The 14,280-nt window shown below is 42.6% G+C and overlaps 1 protein-coding gene across 1 annotated transcript in view; it reads right to left on the reverse strand.

The window, feature by feature from the left end:
• LOC138964680 (uncharacterized) overlaps nucleotides 1–14,280 on the reverse strand; it is a 31,131-nt gene that overhangs the window by 15,564 nt on the left and 1,287 nt on the right. The window contains exons 3-11 of the mRNA XM_070336704.1: nucleotides 13,618–13,784; nucleotides 11,923–12,166; nucleotides 11,234–11,339; nucleotides 10,579–10,675; nucleotides 10,119–10,214; nucleotides 9,306–9,447; nucleotides 8,320–8,556; nucleotides 7,936–8,074; nucleotides 6,887–6,995 (exon numbers count right to left, since the gene is read on the reverse strand). Of these exons, the coding sequence (XP_070192805.1) occupies nucleotides 6,887–6,995; nucleotides 7,936–8,074; nucleotides 8,320–8,556; nucleotides 9,306–9,447; nucleotides 10,119–10,214; nucleotides 10,579–10,675; nucleotides 11,234–11,339; nucleotides 11,923–12,166; nucleotides 13,618–13,784 (1,337 nt within the window). The remainder of the gene's footprint in view (nucleotides 1–6,886; nucleotides 6,996–7,935; nucleotides 8,075–8,319; nucleotides 8,557–9,305; nucleotides 9,448–10,118; nucleotides 10,215–10,578; nucleotides 10,676–11,233; nucleotides 11,340–11,922; nucleotides 12,167–13,617; nucleotides 13,785–14,280) is intronic.

Below are 14,280 nucleotides of genomic sequence, written 5' to 3' on the forward strand. Positions count from 1 at the left end.
AACACCATTCCATTAGTGCCATTAGAAGCGGGAGAGGGACCCAAAGATGTTAGCATCAATGACGTGTTACCCGCCCAAAAACAACAAGAGCTGAGGGATTTGACGATTGAGTTTGAGAACCAATTCACCGATCTTCCTCGCACTACAAATCTTGAGGAATGTGAAATCACCGTCCTCGAAGATACACCAGTGCGAGTGAGGCAGTACCCATTGCCTCACGTGGCCATGGATTGCATAAGGAAGGAAGTGCAAGACATGTTGAAGCTAGGCGTTATAGAGCCTTGTGCGTCGCCCTATAGTGCTCCATTGGTCTTGATCAAGAAGCCCGATGGAAAAATGAGAACCTGCCAGGATTTCAGGAAATTGAACCAGATTGTGCGGTTTGATGGTGAACCTCTGCCAGACGTCGAATATCTGTTCGCCAAGTTACATCGGGCTAAGTACTTGTCCAAACTGGATTTGACCAAAGGGTATTGGCAAATTCCGGTGAAAGAATCAGATCGAGACAAGACAGCATTCACGACCCCCCAAGGCCAGTTTAGATGGACTCGGATGCCGTTTGGGTTGAGAACAGCAGGTGCCATTTTCTCCAGGATGATGAGGAAACTCCTCGAGCCACTAGGAAGAACGGACGTGGATAACTTTGTGGACGACTTGTTGATCTCCAACGAGGACTGGGACGAACACCTGAGGGCTCTGCAGGCTGTACTCACACGGATGGCGGCAGCGGATCTGGCAGCCAGACCGAAGAAGTGTTTCCTGGGATACCAACAAGTAGTCTACCTGGGACACAAAGTGGGACAGGGATGCATGATGCCAGAGGAGGTGAAGATCGAGAAGTTCAAAGCACTGGAGGAACCCAAAACAAAGAAGGAAGTACGCAGGTTTTTGGGAATGCTCGGTTTCTATAGAAGGTACGTGCCACATTTCTCAGAAATTGCCCTACCACTGACGAACTTGACCAAGGGAAAGAAGTTCGAGGCAATCGAGTGGACACCGGCTTGTCAGGAAGCATTCGAGCGCTTGAAGGAAACTCTGGTCAGCCAACCTGTGGTACGATTGCCTGACCCCGAGAAAGCATTTGTGCTACGGACTGATGCGTCAGATGTGGGACTAGGCGCGGTGCTGTTGCAAGCAGATGAAAAGGGTGACCTGCAACCAGTGAGCTATGCCAGCAAAAAACTGATTCCTGCGGAAATCAACTACTCCACAATCGAGAAGGAATGCCTTGCAATGGTGTGGGGGATAAGGAAATTCGAGCCCTACCTTTTTGGGCAACATTTCACTTTGATGACAGATCACCAACCATTGCAGTACCTGCAGCAGGTAAGACCACACAACGGGAGGTTGACGAGATGGGCTCTGCAGTTGCAAGCTTATTCTTTCCGAGTGCAGACCATCAAAGGAGTGAACAACGTGGACGCTGACTTCATGAGTCGGGTTGCTCTTGATATATAGGGTGCTCACTGTTGGTGGTTACCGTTAGTTCGAGCTGGTGGTGGAGGTGTGTCACAACCCGAGGTTTTAGAGATGCAGGAGAAGCTTAAACAGGCTTTTTGTAGATACACGAGATGATGTAATTGTTATATGTTTGAGTGTATATAATAATTGTGTTATTTACAACATAAGCATTGGAGTCCAAACACTATTGTAGAATGTATGCGTGTGGGATGTGAGATGCTTTACGCCTGTAACTTCGCGTATTTGCAAGTTTGTGTCCAAATCGTGGAACGGGCTATAGTCACCCGGTAACGCGCGGTGAACAAACCAGGTCAAGCTGCAGAAAACGAAAGTTTGTAAATATTTGTTGGGCACAGTCGTGCAAATTAAATAATGTTCATTTCACCTGGTAAGATAATATAGTGTAATGCATAAATTATATTATAGCGTATCTATAGGCTATTTAGTAAGAGAAGAATTAACATAGTCCGGGTCAGCGGTGTACGAATACACTTTGGCACCCCGTCAGCGAACTAGCACGGTTTTGGTTCAGTGCTACCCGAGAGAGTCAACGGTACGTTTGCAGACGTACTGGCGGGCGCGAGTACTCCATCACCCGGCGGTTTTTTACGGTGAGCGTTGTCATTGACTTGGCGGGTGGACTATTGTTTCGAATTGCTGTGGCTGAGTAGATGTCGTTGTCTAATGTTTTGTTTTGTTTGTGTTTACGTTTCAGTAGTGTTGTAATATTGTTGGGACACGATGATTTTGAAGCGTGTTTATGTCCGTGGGAATGTGCACGGGAAATATGAGAATTACATCGACCGGCCCGTTACTACCTATTCGTATAGGGAGCCTCGGGATTTACATGTATATTAATGCGTGTTTGGGAAGTGCTATGCAGTGAACATACAGTGGAATTATATGTGTGTAATTATTTGCACATAACTGTTAAATATTCGTTTACACGGAATATCACATTTTATACAAGATGGCGGTCTACTTTCCGACAACTTTTGTATCCTTATGTTATTGAGCATGTTGTTTTATACCTTCATATTATAGTGTGTAATATTACGCGGGAAGTTATCATACATGTGGGGATATGGGTGTTGTGTCATGCAATTGTGGTTGCGTAATGTAATGTTAAAGTTGGATACCACAATCTAACATTTAGTGAACGTTTGTCCAGTTATTTGTAACATATCACATGGCGTATATGGTCATGATAAATACAATAAGTTTATAGGTTTAAGCAAACTATGAATCTATATTGTAAAGCCCCGTTGTATAGCTAATGTATTAAATAATTATCCTTTTCCATACATGGTTACTTGGTGTAAAGTTCGATCTTGATGTCCATCGGTATGATGCGCTAAAGGTTTGCATCACCGATGAACACTAACACAACCATCGATACACGCCAGGTAGCTAGGGATGTTATTGTTCAGTATTAAGTTGCTGTTTTATTTACATGCAGTTGGCCGGAGAGAGAACGGAGGAGGGACGTATGTTCACGTGAAGGCGTCGAGATCTGGACAGATGGGACGCTGTCAGGAGGCGACTACGGCTCACCGCAACGCAAGAAGAGCGGCGTGGGTTACTCCGACCAGTAGATTCCACCCAGAGTGTACGCAGGACCACCAGAAGACAGCATGAGGAAGGAGTCTGGTCAACTCTACATGCCTAGGAATCTGGGGAACAGCTCCGAAGGACTGGAGCTGGGTTCGACGTGCTTCGGCAGTCGGGGACCTTTCTAGGGGGTCAGAATCAGGAAGCTGCGGCCTTCTGAGGAGGGAAGGACATGTGAGGCCTTGGTGGGCGTTGTGTATCCCGAAAAAGCTAAGTACTCTGTCGTGGTTAAAGCATGTGTCTGTGTTCGTGTAATTTGGTGATGCGACCTTATTGAGCGCCGTATACTAACAGGCTATTTAACCATAGGGGGGTGCTTAGGACTGGAGTTCCAGGATAATTTCATGTGAATTCATGTGTTGTCAATTTTCGTAGTATTTGTAGAGTGTACACGTTAAATGTGTGGATGTTTCGTGCATAAATTTGTGTTTATTATATAAAGTTTATAAGTTACATGTGGTTCCTTTAGTCTTTTTATACATAGTGATGTCTGTCTCCACTTGTAAACTTTCTTGGGTGTGCGTTAGTGAGTGAGGTGTATGTTTGCGTGTGATCCCAAGATTGCTCAATCTTGTGGAGTTAAGTCGTCACGTGTCATTTGGTGTTTCTTCACTTCATAGCGTTCGAGAAAAATCCAAAGGTAATGTTCAGTACAGACAGATGAAGACGGGCAACGGACAACGGCTGTACGACCAGGGTGAGTATGTACGCTCACTTTTGCTACACATGCGAGTAGCGGCTATTATCCGTTGTTCACAAAACATTCCTATATAATGTTTGGAAACAATGGTAGGGATAAAAATCAACCGTTTCCAAATGTGCTAAAAAAATCAAAAAGACGCGTTCTATAACGGTCAAACAGTCCCTTAACAGACTTGGGCGGGGTCGTCTGACGGTTGGCAGACAGCACAAACACCCTGTGACTGCTCGCAAGGAAAAAATAAATCTGGATGGCAGTATGGCTACAACTACGTCGTTTAGTGTAACCATAACCCCTGAATGTATGAACAGCAGAAAAGGCTGTCTTTGACGTCACTGTATAATAAGAAGCACAAAAGGGATTTTTTGGAACTTTCTCTTGGTTGGAGACAAACATGTCCGCAATGCATTCGTGCATCAAGCTATCCATGCAGTCGTTTATTGTTGATTCTTTAGCTCCTCTATGGCAGGGGGATTTTCACTTTGTTTTCTTTCAATTTTACTATGGGAGTTGTTCTTAACATACGTTTGTTAAGAAAATTTTGGCTGATTGTAGAACAGCTGTAATATACGGCAGTCCAGGTTGTCCTTCAACTGTAAAAATGAAATAAGTAGAGGTTACATGCCGAGTCTCAGTGATTATCAAAAATAATGGTCGAAGTTAGCGGATCATGAAAAATGCGAGCTTTAGCGAGCTTTTTCATGACCGCGAACTGAGACCATTATTTTTGATAATCACTGAGACGAGGTGTGTAACCTCTTTATTCCTCCTTTCTTCAGTTATTCAAAGAAAAGAGGAGGTTTTTTGCGAAAGTTTGATCGAATCCTATTCACTCAACCAGTCAACCTGCGCAGGCGATCGATTAATGCGCGGTTGTATAGTTCCGTGCAAATCATTCCATTCTGTTAACACTTCTTGTCAGTTTTCCTATTTTGGACTAAAATCAAGTACACAGATATGCTGTTATTCTGCTGTGGCGGCAAAGGCAGATATCGTGTGTTCTGTATGTGTTTTGGTATCGCTTAGGATAATGACTGTTCTTTCGTCAAATGGGACTAGCAGACGAACTTTTGCACCCGTGTTCCAACGTTAAAAACTGTATGAAGTTCAGTTTTCTGGGGAAAATAGTGTATGAAACCGCTTTATGTTGTTTAAATTGATGAGATGTGTGCATTTGGTTGCGTGTGATCTGTTTATTAAATGAAATATTGTTGAAAACTGACCGTCGGATTGCAGTCTGTTGTCGAAGAAACTGAGTGAAAAGAAGGGGAACTACTCTTGTCGCTAGACAAAGTATGAGCCTTGCGGGAAACTGCTTGTGATGAACGTTTGAGCACGGCAAATCTAGATTCAGAAAACAACCGAACTCATGGATTTTATATGGAGATTCATGTGTTCAGGCCTGTAGTTGTTAATTTAAATGCGGTATGTTTGTATTGTTTGCTCCAGAGATGTATACTTCGTACGTTAGAGCGTTCGGAACTTTTCAGTCGCAAAAAGTAGTACCGAAACAGAACAACCTCTCAACCCATTGCACTATCGAGGATTCAGGCTGTTGCTGGGTCGTTATTTGTTTGGTTGCTGGGTCATTATCGAAAAATAACTACCCCTACAAGTTTACAGAGGTAAAGAAGCAGAGGGGGGAATAATGCTCTTTAAAGTATCATTTACAACAGTGGTGGCTGTTTTCACAAGTATGCTACAAAAAACACGACAATACATAATACATAAGGAAAAGCCCTATGTTTGGTCAGTTGGTGAGATAGGTAAATGTTATTTTTGTGTGACAGTTCTGATGGTTTTCAAAGGGCTAATTCTTTGCTTTTCGACATATGCCCAACTGAAAACGCTTTAGCAACTCATGTGCACATGACAGCCATCTAAATAGACTACATGTTCGCAGAAAACACAATACTGATTATAGAGGGAAAAATAACGGCTCTTTTTAAAAGCACGTTTAGTAGTGAAGTACTTTTAGGATTGTTTGGAATTTTTTACCAGCAGACACCCTTTCACTGCTGAGTGTCTTAGTATTGTAAGATGTGTGATTTGAATTTTGGTTTAAAGGTGCCTTTGGTTTGAACACCCCTACCCCTACGAGGCAGAAATACAAAGAAATAGAAGGAAATTGAGCCTATTTGGAACCAGACTTTAGTATGTTCCCATGGGGGGATTCACGGTGCGAATGACACTGCGTCAGCTTACAATACAATACAATACAATACAATAACTTTATTAATCTCTAAAAGAGAAATTACATTGCTGAGCGTTTGTGTCCGTAATAATAACATACATAAAACATTCAAAATAAACATTTGTTCTTTGTCCTGAGAAAATATAGCACATTGGTTATCACATAAGAAAGTATATTAAAAATAAATTAACATGCATTCACAATCAACAATGCAAAGCTTGTTCATTTATCTTTAGTATTTTCTTCAACTTTAACTTTTAGGACCATGTATGAGGTTGTGGCAAGTTAAATACACAACAGGACGACGTCTCGGAAAAATAGTAAGGATTATATAGGGAAAAACAACAGTGTCAGTTAATGTCCGTTTTGAAGGTGTTAGTGGTTGGGGATTTTGAAAAGCATCAGACATCAGGCAGATACAATCCTTTCTGCGTGTTCTGGTGCAGAAAGAGTTTTCAGTTTATACATTGGGGTGACCAGTAGATACCGTTTTACAACCATAGCCCCAAACGACATTTACAGAGCCCAAAGAAGGATTAGGGTCAATTTCAAAGCCACTTTTCCATATGAAGCGCCAACTTTATATGAAAATGTGTTTAATAAACATCAAAGGACTGAGGTTGAACTTTCTGATAAGGGACATTTTAAACCTAGTCATTGTCACTTCAACGTTGTTCTCTTATTTGCTTGGACTAAATGAACCTATACACTCTATCTCCCTCTCTCTCTTAGCATGCTCTTAATCGGTAAGTTTCATAATACATGTAGCTTATAAGAAGGATCAACAAAACAACAACAATACTACGGCTACCACCACTCTAACCACCATTACAATACTACTCCTGACCATTCCCCTTTCATCCGCCGATAATCGTACCCTAGTGACGTCACGAACAGAACTACGTCATACCGTGACTGACCTCATGATAAGCGTGGCGTTGCTGTATCCGATACGATCGCCAATAGCAACAGCTCCGGTGCTCAGAACGGACACTGCCAGCTGAAGCTCTGTGTTCGGTTCAGTTTTATCTTGCACAAAATCATAAAAACAAATGCCCTTAGATTTTTGTTATATCATTATAATACTGTTTTACAGTCGAACCCGTCTATACAAATATATTCTCGACATGAACACGTAGGCTTCAGAATATTGGTATAGGCTACCCTCTAATGAAAGCGAACCCGTAGTGTTTGTAAAAGGGCCTCTGATAGTTTAAATAATGCAAAGGTACAATAGAACCTGTCTATAACGCCCACCCAAGGGACTGACCCATACGTGGTCGTGATTGACAGGTGATCGCTGTGGAAAGTGAATGATATAGAAAAAAAACACGTTGATGCTAGGTGGTCGTTATGGAGAAGTGGTCTCCATGGCAGGTTCGACTGTACTTTGCTGTGTCAAGTGGCATTGTATTGAAGAAAAATTGGTTTGAACTAAACTGTTGGGTAAAAGTACCGGTAAGAAGTTTAGTTATAATGATAGTTGTTGTTATGTAATGATCCTATGTGGTCGTGTACTTCCGTGGCTACCTCCTCACATGAAAGCCGTTTAACAACGACTTCCCCCTAGAAAACAATGAGCAACAACAAAAACAACAAAAGCTTTACAAACAATGACAGAACGTGTTAACGTGAGAGTATACAATTATGTGTAGATCATTTCCTACACTTGTTTTTCTCTTCACAAGCTACAATAAAAAAACAACAGTTGCAAGCTTGAAAGCTTTACAAACAATGACAGAACGTGTTCACGTGAGAGTATAAAATTATATTTAGATAATTTCCTTAACTTGTTTTTCTCAACACTATTAGCGAGAAAAGCAGTTGCAACGTAGAATAGAGGCTACTAGCTTCTTCGGTTGATATGTATTTCTCTGAAAATGATTCTAAATTCAAGCACAATTTGCTTTCACGGATTCATTGATATGCATCCATTGCATGTAACGAGTAAAGTTTACTTGACACTAACTGTATCGATTGCCGGGTTGAATAGTCGATGACCACATGGCGTCTTTGATTGGAACGATTCCCATCGCGTATGCAAATATGGAGGACACTCCAATCTCCCATTGGTCCTTTCCTGGGATGTAGTCATTACTGGCATGCGTCTGAAACATGTTACTATGTACAATTCTTGCATGCGAGATTCATCAACGATTTTGAGATAAGTTCATTATTTGTACCTTAAGTTTGTCTGTCTGTCTACGGAAAAGACCACTGGGTCGACGTACAGTAAATGTAATGGTTGTTTTGTCAATAATTAAACGTTCAAATAACCTACAATTCTTGTTGGTTTTTTTGTCTGTCAGACAGGTGCCTTCAAAGAAAAGAAATACTTTGACGTCATCTTTACCTGCGTGACGGCATTGGTCTGCAGCGCGTGCATGATGTGACGACTGGGCGACATGCAGTACTCTATCGTGATTCCGTTCTTGGCGGCTGCCTTGCCCATCTGCGTCAGCCACGTGTCACCCAGACTGACGTCAGAGTGCAACGCGTCAACCTTGTCAAACTCGACGTTCAGCCAGTCCTGTTCATACGTCACCAGACCCCAACTCGTCGCATTTTCCAGCAGATCGTCCCAGAATTTCTGAAAGTTACAGAAAGAAATCATTTGAGGTCTAGCAATGTCATTCGTTGCTGTATTTGACATTTGGATCCAGTTGAGAAGTCCTGTTTTCATTGTAGGATGTGGCATCATTTACCATCAACGCATGTTTGAACTTCTGTATGATCATTATGTCTAGTTTGGCCGACTAAAAGCGAAAACAACTAGCCCAAAACTGGGAAAATGGTCTCTAATGGCAACAAGTCAAAAGGCAATTTACCGCTGTTGACTCCCTTGTCAGAGTACTACATACTGGTATCGAGGTAGTCAAGGTTTGTTTTAAATGCTAAATCAGCTTCTTCTTCAAATTGGTTTTGGTTCAGGGAAATCATGATCTTCGGCGTTGTAAATTTCAAGAGAAAAACCATGATTAATTTAGTTCTTGATTTCTTTGATAATTTATTTCTTGATTTTTTTGATAATTGATTTCTTGATTTCTTTGATAATTCATTTTTCCATTTATCTATTTATGAATTTATATAATTATTTATTTGTTTATGTATTGATTTTATTAATTGTTTGATTGATTGATGGATTTCTAAAATGTATTTATGTATTATTTTATTTACCTTTACCTAATATAAATAGTTTTTAATTTGATTAAGTTTGTAAAATAAGACATCTCCGTTTGTCAGCCCTAATATCTCAGAAGAAAGCTGATTCTCACCACAAAAAAAAGAAGAAGACAAAAAGAGAAAACCCCTGGAATGCCGCGGATATTAAGCACTGACCTGGTCATTGGGCACGGCTTTACCAGTGGTGGACTCCACGATAAAGTTGTACTGACCGCCGTTCTGCTTCGCGTACACAGTGTCGTTGGACCACCAACGGTTGTGGCCGAGAGAGGGCAGGCCTGTCTTATTGTGCACGTACCTACGATGACCAAGGTAAAAACTCATTCGTGCGTTTGACGACGGTAACACACAGATAGGCGCGTGCACAGAAGTAAATACGCTTGCACACACTCATGTATCAGTTTTGTCGCGCGCGTACACACACAAGCACGCGAGCACGCACGCACACACGCACACACACGCACACACACACACACACGCACGCACGCACACACACACACACACACACACACACACACACACACACGCACGCACACACGCACTCGCGAGCGCGCCATGAGATAAACCGGCCAACGAAGACGACTAGCTTTGTCAGTGATATATATATCGGAAGTTTTATTTCTTTGTCTGTTTTGCTTCTGCTCCCGCTACACTCAAATTAAACATATTTCATCTCATAATCTGCGCTGCGAAAAATAATGTGTGTTTCTGGGTGTGACTCAAAAAAAGAACACGGCTGGAGTGCTATGAAAATTATTAGTTCTTAAAAAAAACATGGCAAAAAGACACTTCCAGCCAGACAGAGTGTTGGCTTTTGTGCTAGCATTTTTTGTTTTGTTATATTGACGTTGCAGTTCTGGACTAAACGATCGGCAATTAAAAAAACACAATGTGTTAGTGTTTTGTGGACTGCCCAACGACATCTTATCATTACTCACTTGATAATGAATACCAGGGAAAGTTACTCACTGAAAGCCATCAGGAAAGATGTCAGGCCTTGCCTCCCATGACTTGACACCGCCTCCAAAACCCTTGAAGTACCACCAGGAATCGTACTGAATGTACCTGCCCAATATTATCAAATAACACAAGTTTGCACATGCACAATTTCCAAAACAAGTGGCAGACTTTTGCACCCTTGTCTGCTTTTACTCATTCATGTATCGATTGTTTTTTTGTTTTTTTTTGGGGGGGGGGGGAGGTTAAGGGTGGGGTGGGGGGGGGGGGCAGAATTAGAATAGTTTGCTCGCACTGTTTTTCCTTTACTCCAAGTGTGGACAAATATGCTCATACTGAAAGACAGATACGCACACACGCACGCGCGCACTCAAGCACGCACGCACGCACACACACACACACACACACACACACACACACACACACACACACACACACACACACACACACACACACACACACACACACACACCTGTAGGGTATCAGCAGCTGTTTAGCGTAGTCGAGAACATCCAGTATGGTATCCTGGTACGTCTTACCAGACTCCACTACGTAGTAGTAGTATGACCCTGTGCCGTGAACAATGTGTAAAATCAGCAAAGGATGGGTACCGGTGGATCATTTTCTTGTTCAAGGATATTTCTTGTTTGTAATACGGTCCTTAATTGAGCATGAAGTCGACTTCGCGAAGTCTTCTTTTTACCGATTATATTTCGATGATAAAGATATCGTTAAAACCAATTCGGGTTCCCTGGTTTGGTTAATTTAGATAAATGTACATTTAAAGTAACTGTGTTTGTCACTTTCGGGTTCACGGAGTCCTTTTTTTTTGCGTCTTTCATCAGAATGGGTGAATGGAAGAGAGGGAAAATAGGTACAACGAAGAGACAGAATCTCAAACAAGAGAGTGAGAGAGAGAGAGAGAGAGAGAGAGAGAGAGAGAGAGAGAGAGAGAGAGAGAGAGAGAGAGAGAGAGAGAACCTACTCAGGGACAGAGAGAGAGAAAGAGGGAGAGGTAGACCCCACAAATTCAAAGCTGACATATTCCCAAAACGTCAACAACATATGGCACACTGATCACAGAAAAATAACATATTAATGATATCTAAAGCAATATACAAACTGACCATTATCTGTCTCGTAACCAAGGTAGTTGAGGGTGAGGTCGTTGCGGATAAACTCATCACTTCTTCCGTACAGCCCTCGAAGGTGTTCACCCCAGCCCTCATACGCCTGGAATTTACACGGCACGCAGGGGCGGACGAGGGGGGAGGTTTCTGGGGTTTCCGGAACCCCCCCCCCCCCCAGCCAAAACAATTTTTTTTTAAATTGTGTTTTTTGGGGGTATTAATCAGTGACAAAATCTGCTGCCTGAAACTGGTAATGCACCAGACTGCACCATTTTGCGTCCTTTTTTTCAAAATTTTCCGGGGGGGCATGCCCCCGGACCCCCCTAGCAAGCTAGGCGCTTTGCGCCTTCGGCTCGGCGCTTCGCGCCTTCACACCCATATCTTCACAATATATTTTTGGAAACCCCCCCATAAAATGAACTGATCCGCCCCTCGCACGTAATACATGAATGATCTAAGAAGCACAGGGACGTGAGCCCTCTAATATTAACATAATTATACGAAATGTGCAACAAGCTGCAAGAGTTATGGGAGTTACAAAGAACCAGTCTCATATGACACCTGAGAAAATAAAAAGCACTGGAATGAACAAGCGGTTTAAGAAGACCATCAAAAATGTGTGACCAGAACTTACAACAGAGGGCTAATACGTTGCTAAAACCAACACATTGCAACCGCAGACAAACCTGATTGATTCCCTGAGAGCTGTAGTAGACAATAAAATCCACGCTGAATCCTGCTGGTACATTGTCCACCCCTCCCATGATGCCATAGCTCAGCGTGCTTTTGTCGCCATCTTTGTTGAACCAGTTGTTGACCGACATGAATTTGCTGGCAGAGGAGATAACCAGCGTGTCTCCAGATCCGTCGAACAGAGTTATCGGCCCGAACTCGATACCGTCTGTGATGTTTAGCTCCGTCGGGGAGAAACTGCAAGTATTCAGAATGGCGTCTATCTTTATTTATTCAGGTCACAAACTGCCACGAATTTTTGACTGGGCCTTACTTTTGGGCTTTTTCTGTGTTTGCTAAATTAAAAGTCAGATAGGTGTCGGGGACAAAACTCCCGGGCTGTTCTATACCCTGCTGTTCCTGATCCGGCGTGGGTCTCATCGGCATCATGCCCGGACCCCCCCCCCCCCCCCCACCCCACCCCTGGCCTGACCATGTACCTCCTCCAAGGGTAACAAAAACAATAATATATGTATATATTGTTTTCTCTCTCCCTCTCTCCCTCTCTCTCTCTCTCTCTCTCTCTCTCTCTCTCTCTCTCTCTCTCTCTCTCTCTCTCTCTCTCTCTCTCGCTCTGCTAAGAGATTTTAACAAATCTCAGTAGAAAGTCTCTGCTGACTTTCAATTGTTTCTTTCACAACTTCTGATATTTTTGTGTGTGTGTGTGTGTGTGTGTGGGCTACTTTAATTGTAAGAGAGAGGCCGTTGGCCGAGTGAGAGCTAGATACTAGAGTCTACTGCATTGGGGACATAAGAGGGAAACAGGAAACATTCTTACACTCAAACAAATCACAACGCGAGGTCAGACAAACAACATCACGAGTAAATAAGGAACATCCTGCACAATCCCCTGGCAGCCCCCGGTTTCAATCAAATCTGCCACATTAAATATACATAAAACCTCATGAGAAATACTCCCAGAATGCGCCAGATTGCACATATTTTAATCTAGACTTTCAACATTTTCAGGGGGGGCATGCCCCCGGACCCCCCCTAGGAGGTTCGTATACTTCGCACCCTCAACTTATGTACCCCTACCACAATTGGGAAACTCACTCTCACCCTACTTAGGTCCGGCCCTGTGAGGTGTCGTTCTGAATGCCCAAAAGCGTTGGTCCCCTGATATTTCATCACGAGGGAACATAAGTTTAGCGAATCATTTCCAATATGCAGAAAAAAGGGTCAGGTTGTACGATTTTAGTGAGTAAAACATATATTTCTTATTTCGCGCAAACACCTCGACAAATGTGTGATGGTGTAGGCTACATGAGGCTTACACGGGAATTAAGGAATGTAACTTTATTAAGTTAAAGTGAGAAGGAAGGCAACGTTAATGTTCGATTGTGGTGGTGCTTTGTGGATTAAAAACACACCATTTACGAAGGTTATAAGTCTAAATACAAGAAAACCTTGAAACAATCGTGTCCTCCAAAAGCCTATCATCGTTCACATGAGCTTGTATCAAACGCTGAAGTATCCCCCCTTCGTATCCTTATTCTGCAGAATTACTAATAGTAGAGTAAGGATAAAGGAGTAAGATTCTTCGATCGACCGGCGTTTCGATACAAGCTTTTGTGGAAGATAATCGGCTTTTGATACAAACTCGTGTGTTTTCCTTGACGATGTTTCAAACCGTGAAGACGACTTACATGCCGAACGCCTTGCTTTTGTCCCCCGTGTGATAGCCACAATAGGCAAGGTATCCCAGTGGTCCCTGAGCTGTCGTCACGCCTTTGACTTGGAATGACGGGAAACCGGAAATGGTCTTATTGATTGGGCTAGCAGCCTTAGTTCTGTTGGCACCGTTCTCGAAAGTCTGGAAACAGTCAGGAAATACAGAAAAGATCTAGAGTAAGGACAATGTACACGCTAAAAAGGCCCAAAGATAATGCAGGTGAAATTTTATTTTCAATTTTGCGGATTAATTTCCCCCTGATTATCGGACATTTTCCTTTAAAAAAACACACCATTAAAGCAATCGTTAGATACAAGCTAAATAACCAGCTAAATAATTAGAGGAATGGTCTCCAGGGGAGGCGCTCAGCTTGCTCCAAGTTCAAGGACTGTTGTCTCCCTTGTCAGAGTACTGATTCCTTGTTGGGATAAATGCACGTACGTGATACGTAATACTGCAGTGAAAGTTTGTTTTCAATGTGGAAAAGTAAAATCGAATGCATAGCGGAGGGTACGACCACAATAATGTAAACGGTTTTTGACAGGTATTGTCTATTGGTTGCACATACCTGCCCTGTGTTCTCATCCTTTATTTGTATTTTGTCCAACAGAGCTCTCTCTCTCTCTCTCTCTCTCTC

This window comes from Littorina saxatilis, linkage group LG4 (genome assembly GCF_037325665.1).
Source record: "Littorina saxatilis isolate snail1 linkage group LG4, US_GU_Lsax_2.0, whole genome shotgun sequence".
Classification (NCBI taxonomy): domain Eukaryota; kingdom Metazoa; phylum Mollusca; class Gastropoda; order Littorinimorpha; family Littorinidae; genus Littorina; species Littorina saxatilis.